General features: G+C 50.6%; 1 protein-coding gene across 4 annotated transcripts in view; it reads left to right on the top strand.

Annotated features, from left to right (window-relative positions):
- WWP2 (WW domain containing E3 ubiquitin protein ligase 2) overlaps positions 1 to 26,768 on the top strand; it is a 123,216-nt gene extending 96,448 nt beyond the window's left edge. For 3 of the 4 annotated variants that reach the window (XM_084756953.1, XM_084756951.1, XM_084756952.1), the window contains 16 exons: positions 788 to 877; positions 9,656 to 9,830; positions 14,269 to 14,323; positions 17,668 to 17,749; positions 18,252 to 18,380; positions 18,758 to 18,833; positions 19,082 to 19,153; positions 19,341 to 19,429; positions 21,709 to 21,868; positions 23,189 to 23,322; positions 23,630 to 23,770; positions 24,228 to 24,348; positions 24,656 to 24,760; positions 25,569 to 25,665; positions 25,828 to 25,900; positions 26,002 to 26,768. In XM_084756953.1, the coding sequence (XP_084613079.1) occupies positions 788 to 877; positions 9,656 to 9,830; positions 14,269 to 14,323; positions 17,668 to 17,749; positions 18,252 to 18,380; positions 18,758 to 18,833; positions 19,082 to 19,153; positions 19,341 to 19,429; positions 21,709 to 21,868; positions 23,189 to 23,322; positions 23,630 to 23,770; positions 24,228 to 24,348; positions 24,656 to 24,760; positions 25,569 to 25,665; positions 25,828 to 25,900; positions 26,002 to 26,101 (1,699 nt within the window). In that variant the 3' untranslated portion in view covers positions 26,102 to 26,768. Of the gene's footprint in view, positions 1 to 787; positions 878 to 9,655; positions 9,831 to 13,906; positions 14,170 to 14,268; positions 14,324 to 17,667; positions 17,750 to 18,251; positions 18,381 to 18,757; positions 18,834 to 19,081; positions 19,154 to 19,340; positions 19,430 to 21,708; positions 21,869 to 23,188; positions 23,323 to 23,629; positions 23,771 to 24,227; positions 24,349 to 24,655; positions 24,761 to 25,568; positions 25,666 to 25,827; positions 25,901 to 26,001 lie in introns of those variants that run through there. The other variant, XM_084756954.1, reaches the window with a different exon arrangement.
- Positions 26,769 to 27,060: the final 292 nt, after the last annotated feature.

The following is a 27,060-nucleotide window of genomic DNA, read 5'->3' as shown; positions in this document are numbered from 1 at the left end:
AACCGCCATGTGGTTGCTGGGAATTGAACTCAAGACCTCTGGAAGAGTAGGTGGCACTCTTAACCTCCGAGCCATCTCTCCAGCCCCCCTTTATCATATTCTCAAGGGATCTTTGAAACTAAAGAAGCGCTGGTTTGAAAAATCCATGCAGCAGCTGGAGAGATGGCTGTCAGTGGTGAGGAGCACATGCTGCTCTTCCAGGGGACCTTAGGACCGTCCCAGGTTGGATGGCTTACCACTGCCTACAGCCCTAGCTTTCCTGGACACTTACACTCACATACATGTACCCTCACACAAACACACATGCACACACACATAATTAAAGATACGTCTTTAAGAAAAGAAGGGAAAGGCTAGAGAGATGGCTTAGAGGTTAAAAGCACTGGCTGCTCTTCCAGAGGTCCTGAGTTCAATTCCCAGCAACCACGTGGTGGCTCACAACCATCTATAATGAGATCTGGTGCCCTCTTCTGGCCTGTAGGTGTCCATGCAGGCAGAGCACTGTATACATAATACATAAACAAACAAACCTTTTTAAATAAAGAAAAGAAGGAAAAAACTCATGGAACCCAGGCTTATGGTGCTTAGGGGAATTTCCAGTGGTCTCTGCTGTAGTTTGCCAAGAGGGTTCCAGCAATAGCACTGAGTTGATGTGATACTGGGCTGACCTTGAATGTCATCTGTGGTGTTTTTCTTCTGAGCCCAGCCACGGTTAAAGACTTAACTCCTAACTAGGACGGTACCTTTCAGCTGAAGGGTCACACCTCCCCTTGGCTTTGTTTTCCAGATGGGAACAGAGAGAGCTACCCAACGGGCGCGTCTATTATGTTGACCACAATACCAAGACCACCACCTGGGAGCGGCCTCTTCCTCCAGGGTAAGACCTGAGACTCTAGAATGAGCGGGCATCTCTGCCATGCCACCGTGCGCGCTGCCTTGATCGTACCCTGTCTTCTCTTTGCTGGCTTTCCCTCCCTTCCAGTCGCCCCGGCTCCCACCTGTCCTTTCCTCCACGTGCACATCATTGTCCCCAACTCATGGGCAAGGCTTTCTTACTGGGTGTTGACAGGTCGCTGCAGTCCTAGGGAGCAGAGGGCCGAGGACGCCTCCTAGGCCTTAGCTTTCTCTGAGGAGACACTCCTGTGAGAACTGGCACGTCAGTTTCTGACTTCAGAGGCAGCAGACAGTTACTCTGAGTCTCTTGATGACTTTTCCTCCCCAGTCACCTTATTCAGCCCTCATTCTTGGGGGATACTGTAATGTTTTGAGGGTTTCTGGAGTTAGATAGGGTACAGGGTGATTAAGAAAGAGAGCTGGAAGCTGGGAAAGTGCTCAGAGATTAAGAGCACTGACTGCTCTTCCAGAGGACCTGGGTTCAGATCCCAGCACTCATGCCAGGTGGCCCCTAAGCACCTGTAACTCCAGCTCTAGGGGATCTGATTCCCTCTTTTAGCCTCTGGGGCAGCCACACATGTGCACATACCCACACACATACATATAACATAAATACAAATCTTTAAAGACAGACAGAGAAACAGGACTAACTGCTGGGGAGATGGACCCATTGGTTAAGTACTGCCATGTAAAGATCTGAGTTCACATCTCAACAGCAGTTTAAAAAGCCACAGAGAGCAATAGGGGAAGATGCCAGTGTCAACCTCTGACCTTCATGCGCATGTACACAATCATACATAAGAACTTGTACACAAATGCAACATATATATGCATGTACAAAAAAAAAGAGAGTTGCTACATTTCCCTGTACAGCTTGCCCCGCAAAGTGGGTGCTCCTAATCCACTGTGCTCGAGCACAGTAGAGTTCTCCAAAACCAAAGGCTGAGAGAGACTTCCGAGTGGGGGAAGAATGTCCAAGTCCAAAAAGAAAAGGGGTTTGACTTCCTGTCTGCCAGGGATGGAAAGTTCCTTCCACATGTGTCTTCTGGTCTTGAGAACTTAAAAAAGGGAATGCATTCTGCTCTCAAGAAAGACTCGCCCAAGGGCTGGGTGTTGGTGGCACACGCCTTTAATCCCAGCACTTGGGAGGAAGAGGCAGCCATGAATGACGTTGTTCCCCCAGTTTACCCAGGGAAACGGTGGTGGCTGTGGGGGCTCTGGGAAGAGCCCCTGTGCTGTGTTGAGTTCAGCTGTCAGGTAAGTGCCAGGCAAATCCCACCTCACCGCCTGGCTCCACAGATCTCCATAGATGTGCCGCTGCCGCTGCTCCAGTTTCCAGCAGAGCGTCCAGTTTTCCTCTTCCTTCCTTGCTTGCCTGGGAGTGGTGCTCCTCATTTGTCACCTTTAGTGCTCACTCTTTCTCCTTCGACTTGAAATGAAGTGAAGGCTGCTAATGTTAAATATTGGATTCTTAGTGTTTTTCCCCTTCAATTTCTACTTTTTGGTTTTTTAAGACAGGGTTTCTCTGTGTTAGCCTTGGCTGTCCTGGACTCACTTTGTAGACCAGGCTAGCCTCAAACTCACAGTGATCCGCCTGTCTCTGCCTCAAGAGAGCTGGAATTAAAGGAGTGCGCCACCACTGCCCAGCCAGTTTCCACATTTGATTCTGGAAATGATGGAAAATGTTATACTATGGTGGACATTTTCAGGTATACATAGAGAGAATAGTCTACTGAGCCTTCATACCCACAGCCAGTTTTGTTTTATCTGTACCAGGGCTCGGTACCGTCTAACAGCAAGTGGATGAAATCCAGCCCTCCACCCATTTTTATAAATAAAACTTTCTTGGAACATGGCCATTCATTTCCTAACTACTCTGTTTTCTCTCTTTCCTTTTCTCTTTCCTCTCAGTGTTACAGGAATCACACCCAGAGCCTTGGGTGTGGTCAGCATGGTAGGGCCATGCTGTACCTCTGAGCCACTCTAAGATTATGGGAAGGCTTGTTGTGGTTGGTCTGTTGTGTTTTGTATTGTTTTTGAGACAGGTTCTCTCTGTGTAGCCCTGGCTGGCCCAAGCTTGTGTGTAGCAGGCTGGAATCCAGAGTGCTAGGATTAAAGGCATTTGCTGCTGTATTTGGCCCAGGTGGTTTGGGTTTTTTGTTTTGTTTTGGGGGGGTTGTTTTGGTTTTTTGTTTGTTTGTTTTTGTTTTTTGAGACAGGCTTCTCACTCTGAAGCCCAGGCTGTTCTGGAAGTCACTTTGCCTCACTAAGTAGCCCAAGCTGTCCTTGAACCTACAGTGATTCTTTGCCTCAGTCTCCCGGGGGCTGCATTCATTTTGTTTTTAATGGCTGCAGTCATTCTTCAGTGACACAATCAAGTGACTACAACACAGACTGTATGGCCCCCAGAAAGTTTTAAACACTTGCTTTATAAACATTTCCAGTCTGTGATCTGACACCTTTATCCACCTTTCTTGCTTGTCTTGGTTTAGGTTATTTGGAGGCAGATCCTTTACATGATCATTTATTCATATTTCAGTACACACTTCTAGAATATGCCACTAACCAGCCTCTATTCCCAACACGTGGGAGGCAGAAGAAAGTGGATCCCTGTGAAGTCAACCTGTCTACATAGTGAGTTTCAGGACAGTCAGGGCTACGTAATGAGATCTAGTCTTGAGAAAACAAAAAGTCACTACAGTAAAGCTGTCATGTTGTTAGTATAAGCGATGGTGTATCAGAACTGCAGAACTAGACCACTGTGAACAAAAAGAAAGATTGATTTGGGATCAAAGTGCCAAGGCCATCTAGAGATGGCAGGAAGCAGAGAGAAGAGGGAAATGGTGGAAATACAAGCCAGTGCTATATGAGAGCCAGCAGGTGGGGGTCTGAGTGACAGACTGTCCCTATCATCCAGAACTAGGTGTGCTTGTAGTTGATGGTGGGAGAAGCTTAAGGAGGTTCCTGATGAACAGAAATTCCATAAAAGATCTGCCTTTCTAGCAAATGGAAAACTTTAGGCTTGCTTACCTGGTAACAGTCCTTCTGTTTACCTCAGAGTCCTTCTGTTCAGGGCAGTGTCACCAGCACTGCCAGTTTTGGGGAAAGAGAGCTTTGCCCTGGCAGTTAGCAGTATTGCTCCATGTCGTCCAACACCCAGTCAGTGTTTGGATTTCTCTAATTGTGTCACACGTCAAGCATTGAGTTAACAGTTTGACTCACACATTTGAACTTTAGATCAGGAATGCTATAAAGTGTTCTGTTGCTGCCTCCGAACCCTCTGGTCAATAGGACGTATAGACATTGTCAAACTCAAGAGATCCACCAGCTTCTGCCTCCCAAGTGCTGAGATAGCAGGCTTGCGTCTTCACTCCAAGCGGATGTGTAGACACTGACACATTTGAGTGGAGCTGAGGTAAAGATGGGTTTCTAAGGATGGCGAGGGGCTGACTGTTCACTAGGTATGAAGATGGGACACCAGTCAAGCTTTTTTCTTTCTAGGATGGCGTCGTTGTTACTGGATTTTTTTTTTTTTTTGAGTCAGACTCTCATGTAGCCCAGGGTGACATAAGCTTGCTATACAGCCAAGGCTGACCTCCAACTGCTGATCTTCCTGTTTCTATTTCCAAATGCTGAGATTACCAGTGTGTACCATCTCACCTGGTTTATGCACTGTTAGGAATGGGACACAGCACCCTCTTGTATGCTAGGCAAGCCCTTTGCCAACCTAGCCACACCCTAGCTCTTCAGGACAGTTTTAATGTTCTCCTGGAAGATGCCCGTCTTGGTACCCAACATAGAATTTTAAGTGAGGGGCTCTTATTTCCTTGTATAGTAGGAAACCCAGAAAGAGCATAAACATTGACATAGTCAAAGAGAATTCTCTGCCTAGGGTAGTGTGAGATATGATCACAAACATATCAACGTCAAAGGACTCACTTTATCATGTTCACCCTATTATAACAAATCCATGGCAACATATATGCAGCCCAGTCCTTTTCTTCTGGAACACAAAGTGTCAGACCTGGCAGCCAACGATGATGCATCGTGTGCTCTTTGGTCGGTCTTTAGCGGTGCTCAGAGCAGAGCCAGGCAGAGGTTTGCTGTAGAACGTCAGCGTTAAATGAGCCGTACAGACACTGTAGAAGGTCTAGGGTTATAGGCAGCAGGAGGGTGGCATCAGTGGAGGTGCCAGTGTGCGTGTGGGTGTGCAGGGAATGGTACGTGAGGTGGAGGGTTTGAGTAAAACCAGACACTCCAGGTGGGCCAGGGAAGCCTTTGTTCTTAATATAGTGCTCCATGGAGCCAAAGAGAGCAGGCTGCCTGGGCCCTCAAACACTACTCTGTTCTTAAAGATTAAAACTCTGTACAAGATTTTATGGGAAATAAATGGTTGAACTATCCAGCTTAGAAGCTTAACATTCTTGGCTGGAGAGATGGCTCAGCACTTAAGAGCACTAAGTGCTCTTCCAGAGGGCCTGGGTTCAACTCCCAACGCCACATGGTGGCTCACAACTGTCTGTAACTCCAGTTCCAGGGAATCTGACACCCTCACACAGACATACATGCACTCAAAACACCAATGTACATAACATAATAATAAATAAATTACTAAAAAAAGAAATTTGACATTCTGGAACTAGAGAGATGGCTCAGCTGAGAGTGCTTGTTGCTCTTAGTTCAGGTGGCTCACAGCTATCTCTAACTCCAGCTCCAGGACATCCAGAGCCCTCTTCTGGCCTCCAGAAACACTCATAGGTATGTGCCTTGTGCATGAACTAAAGTGCACACACTTGTGTACACACACACACACACACACACACACACACACACACACACGTCTTGAAAAAAAAAGTCTGATATTCACCATAGTGGAGGATTTCTAGGTAAACATGTGAATTGTGTATTTATTCCATTCTTCCTGAAAATCTGCTAAATCAATAATACATTTATTTTAATAAAAGCCCAAATGATCAAACATAAGAGACAGTCATGTATGGTAGCTCGTGCCTGTAACCCAGCATGGGAGGTAGAGGCCAGGAGGTCAGACGTTCATAGAATTATAGAGGAACTTCAATTCAGAACACGGCTGCCCTGGCAAGAGATCACAGCCAGAGACCTTCTAGGTCTGTGTGATCTGGCAGGAATACAAACATGCCTTTAATCCAGGAGACAGAGGCAAACAGATCTGAGTTCAAGGCCAACCTGGTTTAGACAAAGAGTCAGGTTTAAAAAAAATGTTTTTTTCCGTCCAAGCCTGGTGATACATGTCTTTAATCCCAAACACTGAAGATAGAAGCTAAGTTGTAGAAGGAAGCACCTAAATATGCTGGGCACAGTGGCACACGCCTGTATTCCCAGAACTTGGGAAGCAGAGGCAGGCGGATCTCTGTGAGTTCAAGGCCAGACTGGTCTACAAAGTGAGTCCAGGGCAGCCAAGGCTACACAGAGAGACCCTGTCTCAGAAAAAAAAAAAAAAAAAGGAGGAGGAGGAGGCACCCATGTTTGAAAGTGATGTTTAATTGAGTGGCAGAAAAAGAAAGTGACAAATCAGAGAAGACAGAATAGTATATGTCCCGCTCTTACAAGAAGAGAGAGGAAAGGGAAGCTACTTAAGGGGCAGTGCAGAAAGAGGTTGGGCGTAGAAGAAGCCAGAAGATTAGAGAAGGTTGCTGGAGTTAGTTTGAGGCCAAGCAGAGCATTGTAGGGGCTGAGAGAGAGAGGCCAGGTTGAATAAGTCAGCCGGGAGCGGAGTTTAAGGCAGAACAGCTGAGTTGAACCAGCCAGCGCAGAGCTCAGTAAGAACAAGAAAGGGTGAGCTTATTAAGCAGTAAGTCTCAGAGGCTGCAAACATTCTAGGCCTAGGTTAGATTGTAGAGGCTAGAAGCTTCCAGGGCTAGGCCTAGGTTAGCTGACTGAGACAGTAAGCCTCCAAGACAACAACTGAAACGAGAGTTAAAGTTCGGAGGGAGTAGAGGAAGAGGGAGACAGCTAGACAGAGCACACAGGAGATACTGACCAAAGTGTCTTTCCCGACAGCTAAGTGGTAGAGCGGAAAGAGCCTGAGGTTGCGGCACAGAGCTGCAGAGACCCTAAGAAAGGGCCTGGCATGAGAGGAGGACCTGGAGACCACCTCAAGGGCTCTGTACCAGAGCAGTACCTCACTCCCATTCTGCTGCCACACACGCATGTTTGAACACATACCTCCTGACATATACATACATGCAAACACATACCGACACAGCCATGTGACTGGTACTGGCCCTGAAAAGCTTTTCAGAGACCTGAACCAGTCTTGGGGCACAAGCCATAACTGCATATATAGACGGACTGAAGAAACCACCCCTTAGGATGAAGGCTGGAGAGGTTTTTTGCTGGGGAAATTTGCCAGCCCACAGGAGAACTGCGGACTGTGACCCTGAGGACCTCTGACCCAGCTGAGCCACTTCCTCAGTGAGGACAAGTGCAACCTGCAACTCCCTGAGCACCCAGCTCCTGGCTCATTCCAGATGTGGCTGCACAACCCAAGAGCAGCAGTGGGGTGTGGAGGACTCAGTATTAACCACATAGGGAGCACCCCACCCCTCAAGGACAAAAAGGAACACCAAAGTATTGTTGATATAGTTATCAGCATTGGCCTTGAGTTCACAGTGAATCTCCCATCTCTGCTTCCTGAGTACTGGGATTACAGGCATGAACCACCATGCCAGCTTCTAAACTTTAATTAATATCCTCAAGGGCTTGGAGAAAAAAATTAAAATATAGCCTGGGCATAAGAACAGGAGATTATGAAATAAACCATGCAGTAAGAAAGAGTTTTAAAAACTAATGTATGTAGCAATATAAATAAGAACATCACAGCCGAGTGTAGTGGTGTACACTTGTGATTGTGGTTCTCTTTGTTAGCACGTTTTTATTTTATGTGTACCGCTGCTTTGCCTGTGTGTATGTGTGTGCACCTACATACCCGGTGCCCAGGGAGGTCAGAAGAGGGTGTCAGATCCTCAAGACCTGAGGTGTAGACAATGGTGAGTTGCCATGTGGGTGCTGGACTTGAACTCGAGTCCTGTGTGAAAGCAACAAGTGATCTTAAGCAGATATGAATAAATTATTTCAGCCCCTAAATCTCAGTCCTGGGAAGCAGAGGCAGGAGGATCAGCATTCAAGGCCATCCTCAGCTAAATAATGAGTTGGAAGCCAGCCTGAGCTACCCGAGACCATGTCAGAAACACCCAAAAGACAAAAAGAACCCAAAACTCATTGGAATGTTTAGAGACATGTATATTATAAGATGAGTTTAGGGGACCTGGTACCCAAGTCTGAGTCCTAGCAAGAGAAAACAAACAGAGAATAGGAAGGGACTATTGTAGTAAAAATAGAAACTCCCAAGCCTGGGCACTGGTAAGATAGGTGAAAGTGCTTGCTACTAAACGTAGCACCTTAGTTCAGTCCCTGGAACCCACACCTTCCTGAAACCTGTCCCCTGACTACCATATGTATACATGTTCAGTCTGGTGCTTGTGCATGCATACACACACACACACACACACACACACACACACACACACACAAATGTAATTTAAAATTCTTTTTCAAGGAAAAAAAAAGCTGGCCATCGTGGTGTAACCTTTAACCCCAGCACTCAAGAGGCAGAAGCAGGGGAATCTTGATCTACATAGTGAATCCCAGGGCAGCCAGAGCTACCCAGGGAGACCCTCCCTCAAAAAGTCCAAAAAGAAAAGAATTGCCAAAATGCAAATGCAGACCCAGTGCTCAGCCTGGAAACTAAAGAGTGACCCACCCAAGCCACAGCTGATGGAACTTCAGGGTGCCAAGTAAAGGCTGGAAGCTTCCAGAGGGAGAAAATAGGGTCCACAGAAATGCTTGGGAGTCAAGAATGCCTCAGCAGCTGTAGAGTGGGCCATCCCACTAAGGATGGAAAGTGGCTTCCTGCAGCTTTGACATTCCAGTGTGGAAAATGGAAAAAAGGCAATCAGACATGCTCAGAAAGTACCGTGTGAGTTACTACATCAAATGAGAGCAAGCCAACCCAGAAGAAAGGATGGGGCAGCACACGGCACCTATGGACCCAAGCAGAGTCCATTGCAAGTCCTATGGGGAAGAGGGATGGGACAGCAGAGGAGGGCAGAATATTGTGGACATACAACTCCTGCTCTAGAGGAAGGGTGTGGGAGAGGCCACCTACCCTTTTAGAAAAATAAATCACAAAAATTGGTGTGCACCTTTAATCCCAGCACTCAGGAGCCACAGGCAGGTAGGTATCTGAGTTCAAGGCCAGCATGATCTAGAGTGAGTTACAGACTACATAGTAAGACCCTGTCTCAAAAAAGAAGTCAATATCCAACCCAAATTAATCATTATAGGGAGTTTATCTGCTCACGTGATGGCAAATTTTAGGTGCTCTGATTTCTAATGAAGCTAGATCTCATGTCTCAATGCTATAACCCAGCTTCATCTTCTGTTTTCCTGCCCTGCCAGCTAATGGGCCGGCTTTACTGTAGAGTGGAACAAGTGGATGCTGCGTCTCTGCTTTCTCAAGACTGCTTTTCTCCCCTAGAATTCTAAGCAAATACCCTGAGAGTCACTTTGATTGTTCCAGCATACGTCCCATGCCCACTTGTGGCCCAGGCAATTCAACTCCTTGCAAGGCATCCTGAGAATATTTTTAGAAGTTAGTGGCATGGGGCTCGGGGGGGAGGGGCGGACAGCAAAGATGGTTACATGAGCTCCTTGTTTCCAGGTGGGAAAAGCGCACAGACCCCCGAGGAAGGTTCTACTATGTGGATCACAACACCCGGACGACCACCTGGCAGCGCCCAACTGCTGAGTACGTGCGCAACTATGAGCAGTGGCAGTCCCAGCGGAATCAGCTGCAGGGGGCCATGCAGCACTTCAGCCAAAGATTCCTGTACCAGGTGAGAGGGCGGGGGCCTGCCAGGAGTGGGATGGCTCCCGGCAGCGGGCAGCCATGCACGTAGCAGCATAGAGCGCCTGGTGAGCAGGAGAAAAGGGTGGCCAGAGATGGCAGTACTGCGCACTGCAGACTTACTCCTCACGTGTCCTGCTCTGGCCAGTGCGGCAGTGTATCTGAAGCTGGGTTCACCATCTCTCTTGCTGTTTTCATGAGTGGTCTTGGCTCCCAAACTGAGGAGGCCTGTGGCAGCTTTCTTTTGCCCTGTTTTTATCCAACTTCTCTGTAATCTTTAAAGGCCTGAGAAAGGGGTCTCTTCTTTGGCCCAGATTTCAAGTTCTTCCACAGGTTTTCTGGGTAGAACTGGGAGAGTTCTGGCTTCACTTCCGCCCGGTCTTTTTGCAGTTTTTCTTTTTCCGCCTCTCTCATTTTAGCAAGCTGTTGGGGTTAAAGTTTGATGGGGGTGCAGCTTGAGAATGAAACTTTACTGCTAAAACAGTTTCCTTTCTGAGTGTCGTGGAGTGGTTTTTTTTAGTTTAGCTGCCACGTGGAGGCTCTGCATGGATTTGGGGAGTTACCTTGTTTCTGTGAAATAGAAGATGTCTTGTACTGAAAAAATGTGGTGGTGGGAACTTTTTTTTTTTTTTTGGTCTGCTCTGAATGTCTCAGTTGGTTTTCTCCTGCTTTTGGTTTCCCTCTCGTTTGCTGTGGTGCCATGTCCTGCTTACAAGTAAGAAGGCTTGCTTTCATACGGTTATTTTGGGGTTTGGCCTTGGCCCAAGGTTAGCCTAGGAAGACTAAGAACTGATACTGTGCTAGCTGCAACCCCATCACCACCACCCCCCACCCCATCCTCTTCTTGCTGGGCTTAAACTGAGATCTTGTTCTTCGCTGTACTTTAAAGAACATGAACCATAGTGTATCCAGATCCCTTCCTGGCCTGCCTCCATGTACATGCACCTTTTCCATCTTCCCTGGGTTACTGTGCTCTGTATTACTGGTGTTTTCTTTTTCATACTGCCTAAGGTGCCTTTGTTGCTCTGAATTAGCATGCCTATGTTTTTGTTTGCTTCACCCTTGCCAACTCCTCTTGCCCTGTGTTTGTGTTTGTGTTGCTGCTGTGGTCCACTGAGGATACCAGCAGTCCTGCACGTTGTGTCATTGCCCCAGCATTGGGCACGCTGGCCCCTGTTTATGTGGCATCTCTATTGTCATTCCACCTTGTCCTCCTCTGATGACTAAAGGAGGAAGTCGGTCTACAGTGCCAACCCAGGCCAGTCACTCTGTGGTTCCTGGTGTGTGCACTCAGATCATGCTTCCCCAAAACACATGGCTCCATCTTCCCTCAGAGAGCCCTTGGACTGAGTTCTCAGGCCCCTGGACTTTGCTGTGGGTCCATCAGGTCCACCCTGCAAACATGATGCCAGCCTTCTCCTCTGTACCCTCTGGCCTTTCGGTGCCTGTCCTACCTCTGGCTGTGCTTGCTACACATTGTTTATTTCTAAGCTTGCATCTTAAAATACTACTGGGACTTCATGGTTAATCCCAGAGGGATTTGAACTCATGTGAGCTTTCTGGCTCACAGCTGCGCCCTGGGCCTCCAGGAAGGTGGTTCAACAGTCACACTTACATGTCTGCTTATGAGGGACAGTGCCTTGTCTCTCAGTTACCTGCACCTCCATGTGCTCTCTTTTTGGGCATCAGTCCCCTTGTCCTGTCTGTGTGCTTTTCAGCCTCTACTCTGTGCACCACACTTGGGCCCTCAGGGAAGATGCAGAGAACAGGCATTTAGTTGCCCAGTGAAGGCATGGGATTTGCTTGGGATTTTCTGGTCATGATGCAAAGCTTTTATTTACTGTTTTTCTTTTCTTCCTTCCTTCCTTTTGTTTTTGTTTTTTGAGACTGTGTAGCCTTGGCTGTTCTGGACTTGCTTTGTAGACTAGGCTGGCCTTGAACACTCAGCAATCCACCTGCTTCCACCTTCCTGAGTGCTGGGATTAAAGGTGTGCGCCACCACGCCCGGCTCCCTTCCTTTTCTTATGATTTGAATTGTAAAATGTACCTTACAGAAGAAATATCCTGAAAAAACCAAGTGATCCCCTTTAGCTATAAATGCTTGCATTGCGGTCTTCAGTCTCACCCCTCCCTTTCCCATCTGTCTTTCCTTCTCTGTCCTTCTTACAGACTGAGATGTGGTGAGTGGAGTTGACGTGATAAGAACTGTGTGGGGGTGGGGAGTGTATGGTACCAAGGAAATTGAGTAAAGAGTTCTGTAATGAAGGAGAGCCCACATCATGTGACGTTTAGGATAGAAACAACAAAACTAAACCACAAATAGCAAGCGTTAAGAAAAGTGTTCTTAGCTAGGCACAACGGTCCACACCTGTAGTCCCAGCTGCTTGGGAGGCTGAGGCAAAGAGGTCGTGGAGCCTGTTTGAAGCCAGTCTGAGCTCTAGAGAAGGTAAGAGAAGAGCAGACTAATGAGTATTTTGGTTCCAGGTTCTGTGCCATCAGTAAAGACCTTGGCCCTGGTTGCACAGTTAAGTGTCACCTACACATTCCAGAGTAGACCAGGCTTATATGCCTATTGCCTCTTCTTTTTCTTTCTTTCTGGCTCTCTTTTGTCGTGTTATTTATTTTTTGAGGCCTAGATGAGGACCTTGCTATGTAAACCAGGCTAGCATTGAACTCACAGAGGCCCATTTGCCTCTGCCTCCCAAGTGCTGGGATTAAAAGTCTTGCCACCACACCTGGCTTGTTTCAATTGCAGGCTGGGCATATGCTCAGTGGTGAGAGCATTCGCCTAGCATATGTGAATCCCTGGGTTCAGTCCTTGCCGGCTGCAGGCATGCCTGTTGTTCAGCTCTGATGCGCCACCCTCGGTTCAGCCTGTGGTCTGATGGGGGCATGTGTTTCACATTTGCTCCTCAGCTTCTGCTGCTAAAAATTTTCATGAAGACTCTTTCACCTTACCTGTGAAACTGAGCAGGGGTGTTCTGAGATCCTACGCCTCACCACCGCCTGCCCTTCCAGTGCTCAGGCACACGCCCAGATGCCCAGTGTGAACTGGGGAGATTTTTAGGATTGGGGCAGATCTGAATTGGGATGGAGGTGGTGGTAATGGGAGCCAAACCGAGGCCACCTTCCCCCAACTTTGCACAGCTTTCTTTGCGCCGTGTGGCAGGAGGCCCTTTGCTGAAAGGGTACTGTGCCATCAAGGAACCTATGGTTTCAAGGCTTGAGTGACTCTGTTGGAACTCACTTGGAAGAGGAGCCTGTGTTGCCACCTTGGGAAGAAAGTTTCTCTGTCCCTTCAGTTGGGGGTAGAGGGGAGGGCTGTGGGGGCAGCGCGGCGGCGGCAGCGGGGGTTGGGTGGCAGTGGAGGGCCACCAGTATTTGCTCAAGCCCAGACTGAGCCCCATTCATCCTCCTTGCTCTTGTGTGTGGCTCTGTCATCCCCAGATGGAGCCAGCCAGGTCTGCAGCTCGAAGTCTGCATTTAGAACTTGAACCCCTAAAATGATGATTAAATTCTAGTAAGTGAAATAAAAATGAGTGCAGGAGAAACAATACTCGTTTTCTTTAACTATGAAAAGTTCTTGACAGAGCACCCCCTGCTTCCCGAAGGCTATGAGAACTCTCCATCTATGGCATCCCCTCCCCTGGGACCTTGACGCAGAAATAGGCTGGAGGGCGCTAGTGTAAATAGTGACCCTGCCGTCCTGGAGCCCCTTCCCCCTTCTCTTTCACCGGCCCCAGCCCCACCTCCCCAGACAGGCAAACGCAGAACACTGAGCAACTTCAGGTTCAGCTAGAGGAAGAATAAAGGTGCTTTGTGAAGAGAAAGGAAAACATTCCTGGGGGAGGTGAGGGGCTTGGGGCATGAAAGTGCCCTCAGTCTGGGTGGATGCTGCACACCCAGGAGGGAGGTGGTGGGAGGAGGGCCGGGCCCCAGCCAGGAAGCCCTGGGCGTGGGCAGGCCTTGTGGGAATGATTTCATTGGAAAGGCCTGTGGTATTTTTCCCCCTCCTGTGTGTGGTTCTTGGAGAAAGTTGGAGGTGGTGAGGGTTTCAGTTGCCTTGGACGCCAGGAGCAGGAGCTGAGCAGAGGCCCGCAGCGGCTGGCGGGGAGCAGGAGCTGAGCAGAGGCCCGCAGCGGCCTGGCTTCTGCCTGGAGCCCTGGCCCACCATCCTCGGAACACCTCTAGCTCCACTTGCTCTCCCTGCCCCTAGCTCTGTTGGTGATGCATAGAATCTTTTTCGGGTTTTTCTTAACAAAGACTTTAAAGGGGCAGATGCTATCCGAGGTCCCGCTGCATTCTCTGCTCAGGGCTAAAATGTGGAAGTGAGTCTTTGGCTTTTTTACTTCTATTGATCCATTTATTTTTAACCATAGTCTTTTTTTTTTTTTAAACTAATGTGTTCTCCTGTTTCTTGTGTTTAGTCTTCAAGTGCTTCGACTGACCATGATCCCTTGGGCCCCCTCCCGCCTGGCTGGGGTAAGTATTGAGTTTGTGGCCTTGTGTTTGGTCTCGTACCATTCTGTCCCCATCTCCTGCATATGCTGTCCCTTGGGTTTTCGTTGCACTTAAACATGTGGCTGAGGACAAGCAGTTCGAGTGATGGCAGTGGGAGAGCCAGCAGGCTTCTCCTGTGCCACTGCAACACTCACCCACCACAGCTTAAGGAGTGTGACCCCAAGAAAGAGTTCCCCAAGCTGCTATGGAACTGTTGTGTTTGAGTCCTGAGTTTCAGGGGACTCAGAAATCTACCGAATCCTGACGCATCTAATGTCTACACAGACTTCCTTCTGTCTGACTCTGGTTTAAGGCACATCCTAACAAGTCTTCTTCTTTGCAGTTGGGACACTGGAGGGTGGGCAGCAGCCTAATTTTGATTAGTGCTAACCACTTTTGTTTGTCGTTCGGTTGTAAGCGAAAGATGCAGAGTTGCATGCTGCGTGTCGGTCCTAAGAGTGCAGCACTGCTGGGAAGCGTAGTGGCTGGACCTCCCTTGTCGTCAGCAGCCATTCCCCACTCATCTTGGGTCCTTGGTATGTTTTGCCAAGAGTTAAGGCACGAGCATCCATTAAGAGCCAGGCCTCCGTGGCTTGGGAGAAATTGTAGGTTTCATGGCTATTCTAGGAAGGAGTACTGTGAAAAGAAAGCAGGCTTGACTTGAAGGAAGGAAGGAAGATTTAAGGAAACAAAGAAAAGTACAAAGAAAAAAGTCATTAGAAATGGTAAGACCCAGAAAACTGCAGCTTTCTGAGCTGGGCAGGATTTTGTTCAACTCTTCAAGAGTTCTTGATGCCAAAGGGAGCAGTTGTCACAGGAATAGGCAGGTCCTGGGTTTAATTTCTTGCTCGAGGTAGCGGAAGCTGGTAAGTGCTGGTGTGGTGGGATGACGCGGGTGGTCAAGTGCCACTGGGACGGTGACACTGATATCAAGGGCATCTCCAGGATGAGCTACTTTAGGGCTAGGTCTCACAGCTGCTCCCTAACAGTAATTTAAGACGTTCTCTCAACTCCTGTGGAGTGAGCTCCTGGTACATTCCGGATCAGCAAGAGTCGCCCCTGTCCTGGCAGGAAGTATTTGCTGGTCAAAACCCATGGATTATTGAAACCCCATGCATACAGATGACTTGCCTGGCTCCCTGGCCCCTAGTGTAAGGTGGCTGGCATCTCTAGAGTCAGCAGGACAAACATTAGGGTAGAACTTGCAGGTCCAGACATGGGTGAGGAAAGTGCATCAGGCTAAACAGAAGTCTCTAGTGCCATGTGGCAGTTGGCGACTTAGTCTGGACTGGAGTTTGGTTTTGGCTGCGCACGGGCAGTCAGCTTTGTCACCTGCACTGAGTTCTTTCTCTAGCCATCTTGTAAAGGACAGCCACCAGTGAGAGTACTGTGGAAACCTGAAGTCAGTTCACAGGTGTGAAGTGTGTGAGCATGCGAGGTAGGACAAGAGGAGTCACACTGATGGTCAGCGTGTTCATGTGTAGTCAGAAGAGCAGAAGTGTTCTACGTGTGAGAAAAGAGCCTTTGAGGTTGGGCATGGTGGCCTTTGCCCTATAGGTGTAGCCCTGTGTAGGCATGGTGGCCTTTGCCCTATAGGTGTAGCCCTGTGTAGGCATGGTGGCCTTTGCCCTATAGGTGTAGCCCTGTGTAGGCATGGTGGCCTTTGCCTATAGGTGTAGCCCTGTGTAGGCATGGTGGCCTTTGCCCTATAGGTGTAGCCCTGTGTAGGCATGGTGGCCTTTGCCCTATAGGTTTAGCCCTGTGTAGGCATGGTAGCCTTTGCCTATAGGTGTAGCCCTGTGTAGGCATGGTGGCCTTTGCCCTATAGGTGTAGCCCTGTGTAGGCATGGTGGCCTTTGCCTATAGGTGTAGCCCTGTGTAGGCATGGTGGCCTTTGCCTATAGGTGTAGCCCTGTGTAGGCTGAGGCTGGAAGAATGTAAGAGTTGGAAGAAAACGCTGTGACAAGAATACAGTATTTGGGGTTCTGGGTTGGAGTCCCCAGGGCTGTCGCAGGGGCTGTCTCCTCCAAAATGGTAAGAAGAATGGAGAAGCAAGGCCAAAAGAGAATGCCTTCAATGGTGAGTCTCGTGGACTTCCATTTGGCCTTAGGTCTCAAGTGCCTGTGTACTTCTCCAAGGAGCCCTCCTGAATATCCCTAACTACTGTCTGGGGCTTGGGACACCTCCAGTTTGGAGCTATATCTGTTCCTGAGCACCCTTAGCATGTGACAAATGTTACCACGTCTATTTGCCCCTAAAACGTGGTGCTGCTGTGTTCACAAAGGACCCTCCCCATCCCTGCAGTACAGAACTGTTCACTGCAGACTGCCTGTGGGTATGTAGGTCTCCAAGCTATAGCAACACAAGGCAAAGTGGCCATCAGCTCAGACCCGCGGGGATAAATCACCCGCTTTGTAATTGGCCTTAGCTTTGGCCCTTGGCTGAGGAGCCATGGAGGAAGTCATTTTACAACAGTGGCTCCTGAGCTGGGCCAGTCAGTCCCGCAGAAACCTTAGGGTGGGGGTGCTTTCCAAGGGCTGACATACACACTAGCTGGGATTGAAGGTCTATAAAGGCTCCAGCCACCGCCTGTTCTATATTTCCCTTATTTTCCAAGCTTTCTCAGGGTTTGATTAACAAAAGCTTATTCACAAAATCTCAGTTGTGTAGACAGCAGGTAAGGCAGAGTCAGAAGCTAGACCTCAGACAAGATAGAAACTAGGCCTGCTTGGTTCTAGAAGGGAGCAGGGGCTGGCGGTGGTCTCCCCATTTTTTTCTCCTCAGTTTTAAGGTTCCTCTAGCTCCTGGGACTAATTATTGTTTAATTTTACTGTGTCTCTGTCAAAGAGTGAGAGGAGTTAGTATTGCTTGTTGCCAGGAAGGAAACAGCTTTGAGGCTCAGGCGCTTCCTGGAAAGGCAGCCTTGTTGGAGCTCGGCCTTTGCTCCTGTTTTCTCTTACCCAGCCAGAGCTGGTGGGTCACCCTCCATTCTACTCTCTGAGGCTGGCAGGAGGCTGGCAGGGCAGCTATACTGCACACAGCTGGGTCAGCAGGGTTAGCTGTCTATAGCACCCTGCCACCCTTCCTTCTGACAGGCCAAGCAACCACAGAGCTGGGAACGGGTGTCCCCTTCCTTTGCCCAGCAACAGGAAAAGGCTCTTTGGTTTTTCCACCAGTGGCAAGTGTGAGTGGGCCGGGCTCTCTCCTCTTAAGCTTCTTCAGCAGGTTGGCAATGGGGATAGGGAGTCTGACCCATCACACAGGCAGCAGAGGCAGGGACAGGCTGTTGAATCTGATTGCACTTTCTCTTTCTTCTTCTGTGGCAGAGAAGAGGCAGGACAATGGACGGGTGTATTACGTGAACCACAACACACGAACTACCCAATGGGAGGACCCTCGGACCCAAGGGTGAGGATTCAGGCAGAAGGGCCATAAGGGATGAGCTGCTGTGAGGGCTCTGTGCAGCTGCAACTGTGGCCAAGTGGCCTTTGCATTTGCCTCACAGTGCTAACATTGGGACCTTAACAGTGTGGGCCTTGCACATACTTGGCACCTCAGGAGACCCAGAGACCACACCTTCCTCATGGGTGCAGGGTCATGGAAGGACGTCACAGGCAGGAGCTAGTTGAGGGTCCTCTTGCCCCTCAGAAGCAGGGCAAGGGATACCAGGAGTCTCAGCATTACTAGTGACCCCGCCCCCAGGCTGATTGCTATCCTCCTAGTAAATGGCCCCTTTTTGCACATGAGCTGTTTTCTCACAACTTGGGTCTCACCTGGTGCATATCCTTAGGGTATACCCCTTTCACTTGGAGAGCTCCGCAGAGCCTGGAGAAAGCAAAGATGAAGTAGGACTTTGGGAAACCTGGCCTCCAAGCACAGGGCAGCCATAACTCCTCTTCTGTATTTTCAGGATGATACAGGAGCCGGCCCTGCCCCCAGGCTGGGAGATGAAATACACCAGTGAGGGTGTGCGGTACTTTGTGGACCACAATACCCGCACTACCACCTTTAAGGATCCTCGCCCAGGGTTTGAGTCAGGGTAAGGACCTTCGCTGCCAAGGCCTTGTCCTGCAGCAGAGCCCCAGTCTGTCATGTTAAGCTGGCTGGGGAGAAGAGGTCTGTATGAATATGTGCTGTGCTCCGCACTGCCCTCTAGTGCCCGTGGGAATGTCACTACTCAGGGGTGGGCCAGGGCCATCCTTCTTGCCAAGAGCAGCACTGATCTAGCTCTCAAAGTGAGAGGTGGGGCATCACCTCCGCGTCTTTCACTCTCATGGCAGCCACCCCCTCCATGTCTTCCTTTGCTCATCTTTAAATCCATGGAGCAGAGCATCCACTTTTCCTAGGGCTTTCAGAATGGACTGTACATTTTCTGAGAGATCAGATAGGTTCCAGCCCACCCTTTGCTTTCGCCAGGACAAAGCAAGGCTCCCCTGGTGCCTACGACCGAAGCTTTCGCTGGAAGTATCACCAGTTCCGGTTCCTCTGCCACGTGAGTTCTGGTTTGGGGGCGTCTGTAGGGGTGAGGGTGGGGCTAGTACATGCTGTCAGCTCGGTCTCCCAGCCCCACATAGACCCTGGGTGCTGGGTGGGGGGTCTGAAGTAGGAGCAAGATGCTTGCCCCCCTCTGAGCTGCTTGTCTTGAGGAGTACGCTTCTAATCCTGGGGACTGGAGCTGTGTCGTCACAGATGGGAGAGCCCTTGGGAAGCCCCAGTTGAGAGTTTTCCCTTCCTTTTCAGTCCAATGCCCTCCCCAGCCACGTGAAGATCAGCGTTTCGAGGCAGACACTCTTTGAGGATTCTTTCCAACAGGTTAGAGAGTATCCCTGATGCCGGGACCCTGGGCGAGCAGGCTTCCTTCCCCTATCCTGTCTCATGGCATAAGCATTGGTGACCATATCTGTTAGACAGTGAGCCTGAGATAGTGTCCCCTGCCCCCATGTCCCTGCCTGCTGTGCTGGGCTCAGGGGCAGGATGGCCGGATGCCCTGTCTCCCCAGATTATGAACATGAAACCTTACGACCTGCGCCGCCGGCTCTACATCATCATGCGTGGTGAGGAGGGCCTGGACTACGGCGGCATCGCCAGGTGAGCTAGGGTGCCCGACGGGCTGCACTGTGCCCCGTGTCCCCTGACTTCAGGGCCCATGGCTAGACAGCTACCTCCTCCATGCTGTTCTCTACCCCTGAGTTGTCCTGCGTCAGCAGGAAGGGCGCTGGCCTGATAGTCAAAGCCATCTCTTGGGTTGGGGTGGAGCTCAGGTGCGGTAAGATGCTTGCCGAGTGTGCAGGCCCTGGGTTTGCTCCCCACCGCCACGTAGACCAGGCGCCGGAGCTCACAGCTGTACTTGTAACATTAGAGAAACCGAAGAAGGGGGAGAAGCTCAGGGTTGCTCTTGATGACAGTGACATAGAGGGCAGCTTGGGTCTCATGAGACCCTCTTGATGACAGTGACATAGAGGGCGGCTTGGGTCTCATGAGACCCTCTTGATGACAGTGACATAGAGGGCAGCTTGGGTCTCATGAGACCCTCTCCCCAAAAAGAAGAAAAATCCCTCGTAGTACCAGTAAGCCATGAATCAGGGTCAGGCCTGGGCCCTTTGCTTATTAGACTATGGAGATGCTGGAAGCTTCTTGGGCATGGGCATGGTGTGTGGCTCTATGCCAGCCCACATGTCATTTTTCTATAGTTAAAAAACAACCTGTTGAGGGCTGGGCGTGATAGCACACACATGTAATCCCAGCACTCGGGAGGCAGAGGCAGGCGGATTGCTGTGAATTCGAGGCCAGCCTGGTCTACAAAGTGAGTCCAGGACAGCCAAGGCTACACAGAGAAACCCTGTCTCAGAAAACAAAACCAAACCAACCAACCAACCAACAAACAAACAAAAACCCCATAACAACCCGTCGTATCAGTGGGCAGAAGCTAACTTTTAGGGCCTATGGGTGTCCCTTAAAATCAACTCTCGGATTTTCTTCTATCTAATGTGCCTAAGCATATCCACCCGCTGCTGCTGTCATGTGTACCAGTCAGCAAAATTAAAACAGTTGGTATAAATCCTAAAAGTCCCCAGAGTGCTATATTACCTTCACCCTACAAAAATGAACGAGTTTGGGAAAGCATCGCCTTGGACAACAGGCAGAGGGCGCTAGCAGTGAGGAGGAGCATCTTGGCTGTGGTGACCGCTCATCCTGCTGATTTTGTGGTGGGGGGTCTCTTCTGCTTGGTGCTGGGCTCCCCCGCCTCTGGTCCTGTTTGCTGGTAGTGTAGTCTTCTGTGTTGACCCCATCCTGCAGATGGTTTGTTCTTTTTGCCGTGGTGACCTCTCCAGGCTTGGTGGGCTTCTGGTGTGGCTCCCGCCCTGTGTGTCTCTCTCTGTGTCCTGCCAGTGGTTTTACCCTATGGTAGGTTACGTCATGCTGTTCTACCACAGGGTAGAACCACGGACAGGATACCGGGGCACCCTCTGCATCGAAGGACTCCGTCTACACAGCCACAAACAGCCCAGCAGCCAGGGGCTGGCCCCTTTGACCTGTGTTCTCTGCTGGTTTAGCTCAAGCTCTGAAGGACTCTGAATTCTGGCTTGAGGCATATAGCTAGGGTGCTTATAGATGCTCAGGCATCTTGTGGGTGGGTGTTGGTTGACATGAATGTTTCTGAGTTTGGGCTCTGGGGTGAAGGGAGGGCAACACACAAGCGGGGTGGCCTGTAGGGTAGGTAGAAGGAATGAGGTTTCTAGAGGCCAAATGAATCCATGAGTTTTCAGGGTTCAGTGTTGGGAACATGCTGCTGTGTATTGTTCACATCGCACCAAGTGGGGTGGACAGGGTGGTTACTGTCATGGTGCAGAAATGTAATCAAAATAAATGTGTGTATTTGTGATTTCATTACATTTATCTATTTATTTTGGGGGGCATAGTTGTACGTATATGAGTTCTTAAGGGCCATATACCACGTGTGGAGGTCAGGGGACAACTTATGGGACTCAGTTCTCACCGGTTGCCAAGTGGGCCCCAGGGATTGAACTTGGGTTGTCGGGCTTGGATGCAAGAGCCTTTACCCGCTGAGCCTTCTTGCCAGCTCCTTCTGTAGTGCTGTAGTGTAGTACCCAGCTTCACAGAGATGCACACTGGCCCTGGTGTGAGAATCCCCTCTGCCGCCAGCAGCTTTAGACGTTGCAGTATAAATGTACCCTGGAAGCTGACAAGCACACACAGGGTTTCCTGGGCACCCTCTGCTTCACCTGAGACCTGGGACGGGCGGGCTCCCTGACCTCCCAGGGCACATGCATCCAGGTGGTCTGGCCCAGCAGGACCCCAGCTGCTGTGTGGAGGGCTCCATTGTTCTTTCCTCTCTTCCCTCACAGAGAGTGGTTTTTCCTCCTGTCCCATGAGGTGCTCAACCCTATGTACTGTTTATTTGAGTATGCTGGGAAGAACAATTACTGCCTGCAGATCAACCCGGCCTCTTCCATCAACCCTGATCACCTCACCTACTTCCGCTTTATCGGCAGATTCATCGCCATGGTAACCCCCAGGGGTGCCTCCCTTCTTCCCTTCCTCTTAGAGACCTCTGGGAAGGATATCCCTCAGGGTACCCTGAGGAGGCTGGCTCTAGTCATCAGGAGGCAACAGTGACGTGAACATCAGCTCTCATGGACCAGGGTCCTGGCCCCTATCTAGGACTCACTGTGACTCTCTCCTCTTCCTCACACAATTTCTAACCTGGGGGAGAAAAACAAACAACAACAAACAACAAGCCAGATAGCGGTGGAGGAGTGAGAGATTTCACAGTGGCCCCCGGGGGCTATCACGGGCTTTCTCGTGCTGTGTAGAACTTACTAACCCAAAGCCCAGGGGCTTCACCTAAGTCTGTGGGGACTTAGAGGATGTGGCCAGGCCAAGCAAAGCCCTAACTGCCTGTCTGGTGCCTTTCTCTTGAAGGTGCTGTGTCTTTCATGAGCTGCAGTGGGGAGGGAACCTTTGGGACTGTCTGACTGAGATACTAGGCCTTCCGGAAGAGTTAGGAGTCGGCATGGGCTTAGATCAGAACCACAGTGAACTGGCTGGTGCATGGCCAGAAGGTTTCCCAGCAACTGAGGTTACTTAGAAATACAGGCTCATCATAGCGGAGGAGAGGGTCATGCCGCATCCTTTGTGATGACCCACATGAGCAGAGAGCCTGTGAGGCTGTGGCCCTATTGTGATCCAGTGCCAGCTTTTGTGCATTGATGTCCTGAGTCCTCATACTCCCTTTTCTGGAGTACCAAGCAAGGGACCTACAGCTCTGTCACTAAATATGACCACTACCATTATCTAGAAGTTCTTGGATAAGTGCTGGCAGTGGCTCCAGAAGTGGGCACATTCGCCCTGGGTCTAGAGACCTGCCTGGCCTAGTAGCCAACAAGGACAGACCAGTGAAACTCTCAGACTATTACTCACCACTGGCTGTCAGCTCTCGCCAGCCTCAGTGTCTGCATTATTTTTGGCCTCTTGTGCCACCTGCTCAGAGTGCCAGTGAGTCAGGGCTGCCACCCGGAGCTGTTATGAACAAGTTTTCTCTGGAAATGGGGACAGGCCTTTGCTAGACGAGGGAGTGGCCTGGCCAGTGTGGTGGGCAGACAGTGGGCCTGCTTTGCCTAGCCTTGTGGCTTTTGGGGCGGGATGAGTCTCTCCCTATGCCCAAGTCAGGGGGAAAAAGAGTAGAAACGTTTCCCAGGCCGCCCCGGTAGCTAGGGCAGCTGGCTGTCAGGGAGGAGGACAAGTGACACCCAAAGCACTCCCACATCAGCCCCAGATGCTGTCCTGGGAGGTTGAACCCGTTTGCTGTGCCTCTTCCCTGCCCAGGCTCTATACCATGGCAAGTTCATCGACACCGGCTTCACCCTCCCTTTCTACAAGCGGATGCTCAACAAGAGACCGACCCTGAAGGACCTGGAGTCTATCGACCCTGAGTTTTACAACTCCATTGTCTGGATCAAGTGAGTCCTGCCTTGCCCTGTGCTGATGGAGCAGGCCTCTGATTGGCCAGTTGGCACCCCTGGCCTTGATTTTCTCTGCTAGAGAGATCGTTGGGTGCTTACCTGACCTCTCCCAGGCCTATAGAGATAAGAGCTTCTAGGTTCCCAGTAAGAGAGTTCTAGAGTTCTCTCCCTCCAGCAGAAAATGTGCCAAGCCATAGGGTTCCTGACCACCAGTCAGGGTTCCTAGTGCCTCTTGGGATCTCAGTGAGACGTTGGGCTGGTCAGGACAGACCTTAATCCTCCCCCTTGGCCTCCTGTGCCCTAGAGAGAACAACCTGGAAGAGTGTGGCCTGGAGCTGTTCTTCATCCAGGACATGGAGATCCTGGGCAAGGTGACAACCCATGAGCTGAAGGAAGGCGGCGAGAACATCCGAGTTACAGAGGAAAACAAGGAAGAGTACATCATGTGAGCCTCAGGCCTTGGGGGAGGGAGCCAGTTACAGAGCAAAGGAATCTACCTTTGCTTTCCTGCAGCCTTTGACCAGGCCCCCAGCCCCATGGGACTCATAATCCCACAGACTGTAAGAAGGTCCTAGAAGCATCTTTCCACCTTGATTGCCCCATGATGACCTGCACTACTGGCCTTGGTCACCAGCCCCAGGTTGCTCTGTGTTGCAGTCAGGAGCTTTTTTAAAGCTTAGAGGTTGCCATCTCTTCTGACCCAGCTGATGTCTGTGTCCAGTGTGTTTCCGTCTTCGGGCTCTTCAATGCTGTTGTACAAACTCCTGTCAGGGTCTTTAGGCTTCTTGGTCTAGTCCATCAGACCCTTAAACAGGCAAACTGTGTATGTCTGAGGTTCAGCAGTTAAGGAGGGAACCAACATGATGGCCTGGGCTCCAGCAGTGCCTTGCCTTTGGTTTTAGGCTGCTGACTGACTGGCGGTTTACCCGAGGTGTGGAAGAGCAGACCAAAGCCTTCCTGGACGGCTTCAATGAGGTGGCCCCTCTGGAGTGGTTGCGCTATTTTGATGAGAAAGAGCTGGAGGTGGGTGCCAAAGATTGTGGGCCCTTGACCTCAAATGCTTTTAGGGTGCCCCAGCTCTATGATGTGCACTTACAGAAACTCACCCGCAAAGTCCCACATTTCAGCAAGTTAGAGGTGGCAGGGTGGGCAGTGTCACCTGGATCCGCAGCCCCAGTTTTCCCACACTTAGACAGCAGGGGCTTTACAATTTCTGGAAAAAGTAGCAGGTTGAGAAAATCTGGGAGTCCCGTGGTAGTGAGAGGAGGAGGCACCGTGCGGGCACAAGGAGGAGCCTTGGGGAAGGCTTGCTGATGTGCCCTCCCTGCAGCTGATGCTGTGCGGCATGCAAGAGATAGACATGAGCGACTGGCAGAAGAACGCCATCTACCGGCACTACACCAAGAGTAGCAAGCAGATCCAGTGGTTCTGGCAGGTAAGTCAGGGCCCATCTCCCCTCTTGGGCTAGGGGGGCAAGGGCCTTTTCAGGGATGGTTATCTGGTACCCCAGAGGACATGAGACCTACCTAGATTCCAAACTTAAGGACTCTTTATCTTTGACACATTCCTCCCCTCCCCAACGTGGAGAAGTCTGGATAACCCACTGGGTTGGATAGAAGTGGCTGTGGCTGTATTGTCAGCAGTGGGTGTGGACCCGAGTGCTGGGAGGGAGCCAAGGGGGCCCGTGGCCAGGCAGTTCAGCTGCTATTGGCTATGTGGTCTCCTCCAGTCAGATGGGGTGAGAAAGGAACGCACATGTGTCTAGAAAACTTGAGTGAGCTCACGGTCCTGCTTTGAATGACTTGGTTTCTTTCTGTATATGAGCTTCACATGCATGGAAGGAGTCAGATACAGATATCCTTAGTATGTGTAAGTGTGTTTGTATGGTGAGCTTTTGTGGAGGTGGGGTTCTCATGGTATGCAGTTCATCATCTTGGATATTTTAAGGTGCTCAGTTCAGTGGCGTTAGCTCCTTCATTATGCTGGGCAACTAACAGCATTGTCCAACTCCACTACAGTTTATCTTCCCAAGAAGAAGCCCTGCGTCCACCAAATAGCCACTCCCATCCTTAGTGCTTCTTTAAAAGAAGAATGGGGCGAGGGTGCCAGGCCCAGGCTATCCCTGGACCAAGCGGTGTCCAGTGGACCCCTGTGGAATGATCTACAAACCCTTAGAGAGAGCGTCCTTGAAGGTCTCTGGTGTCTGATGTGCTCGTGTCCCCTGGCTGCCATGTGCATTGCAGGTGGTGAAAGAGATGGACAACGAGAAGAGGATCCGGCTCCTGCAGTTTGTCACGGGAACCTGCCGCCTGCCTGTTGGGGGGTTTGCGGAACTCATTGGTGCGTTTTCCTTTGCCCTCCTCTGGCCTTGGCTTGGGGGTGAGGACAGCACAAGGCATGCACATCTTCCTGGAAGCTGGGGAGGGAAAGAGCTGTGTTGGTTGGCTGTTTTGGGAAAGGCCATCTGTGTTGACACAAAGTACACCTTGCCTTGGATGACAGGGAGCAATGGACCCCAGAAATTCTGCATTGACAGAGTTGGCAAGGAAACCTGGCTGCCCCGGAGCCATACGTGGTGAGTTTGCCGGAAGCTGGCAGGTGGGAGCCTGTAGGCTGGTGCGGGCAGGACACCTGGAGCCCTGGCCTCCCGGCACCACTCTTATCTCTTTTTCACAGCTTCAACCGTCTGGATCTGCCACCCTATAAGAGCTATGAACAGCTGAAAGAGAAGCTGCTGTACGCCATCGAGGAGACAGAGGGCTTTGGACAGGAGTAGCCGAGGCTGCCCTTCCCGTGCCCTCCAGCACATGAAGTCCCGAGTCCTTCCTCCTGAGATGCCACCAGCTGCACAGCCCTTAGGAGGCCCCTTTGGACAGTGGCCCTGCACAGGGCCATGCTTTGATCATGCCAGAGACTGAAGAGTCTGACCCCAAGAGGCCCTGGGGACCCCTTCTCCTAGCTGAGGATGGCGGTCTGGAATAAAGCCCCTGTCACCTTTGACTCCATCACCTGTTGCAAAGTCAGAGGGGCTATGTTTCTCTGCAAAATTTCCCCCTCTACTAGGACCAAGTCTTGGTGTGTGTGCGTGTGTGAGGGAACATGCCATAGAAGCTGGGCCTCACGTGTTAGAGGAGATAGGGCCACATGGGCTGGCTGGACGGACCCAGAACGCCAGGGTCTTTGCCTGCAGAAGAGGCTCCGCTTTCATAGAGCTTTCCTGCCGTCTGTGTGGAACAGGCCCAGGGAGCAACTCTGCATCAAAGCTGTCTTTGCTTTACTCCCTAACAGGCTGCCGCCAAGGGGACTGAGCAGCGCCACTCAGGGCCACCAGCTCGTCTCTTCCTAGCAAGCAAAGGCTTGAAGAATCACTGTGTGTCAGTGGGAAGGAAACAGTAGACACCCCCCTCCCCAGACTTTGTCCTTTGACATAAACTTGAAGCATATTTGTGTGTAGGGTTGCTCTCTGTTTTGTTTGGGGTATACTGCTCTCACCTCCCCTCAAGGAGCCGGGGCCCCAGGTGTTCTGGGTTCTTGAGGGTCTCAACCCTCTTGATCCAATCGCTTCCCAAACAGCTGCTCCTCTCAGGAACCCGCTTAGCAGTTCCCCCAGTTCAGAGGCCTGGCTCTGTGGCCCAGTGCATCACCGCCACCCTCAAACTGTCCACAGACAATATCCCTTTGCTAGACACTGGGCAGCCCCAGTTAGGTCCAGGTGACACTGTTATCCCTCAGTGG

The sequence above is a fragment of the Acomys minous genome (assembly GCF_964271855.1).
Source record: "Acomys minous genome assembly, chromosome: 14".
Taxonomy (NCBI): domain Eukaryota; kingdom Metazoa; phylum Chordata; class Mammalia; order Rodentia; family Muridae; genus Acomys; species Acomys minous.
The sequence above is the reverse complement of the archived record's forward strand: the minus strand, read 5'-3'. Positions and strand labels throughout refer to the sequence as shown.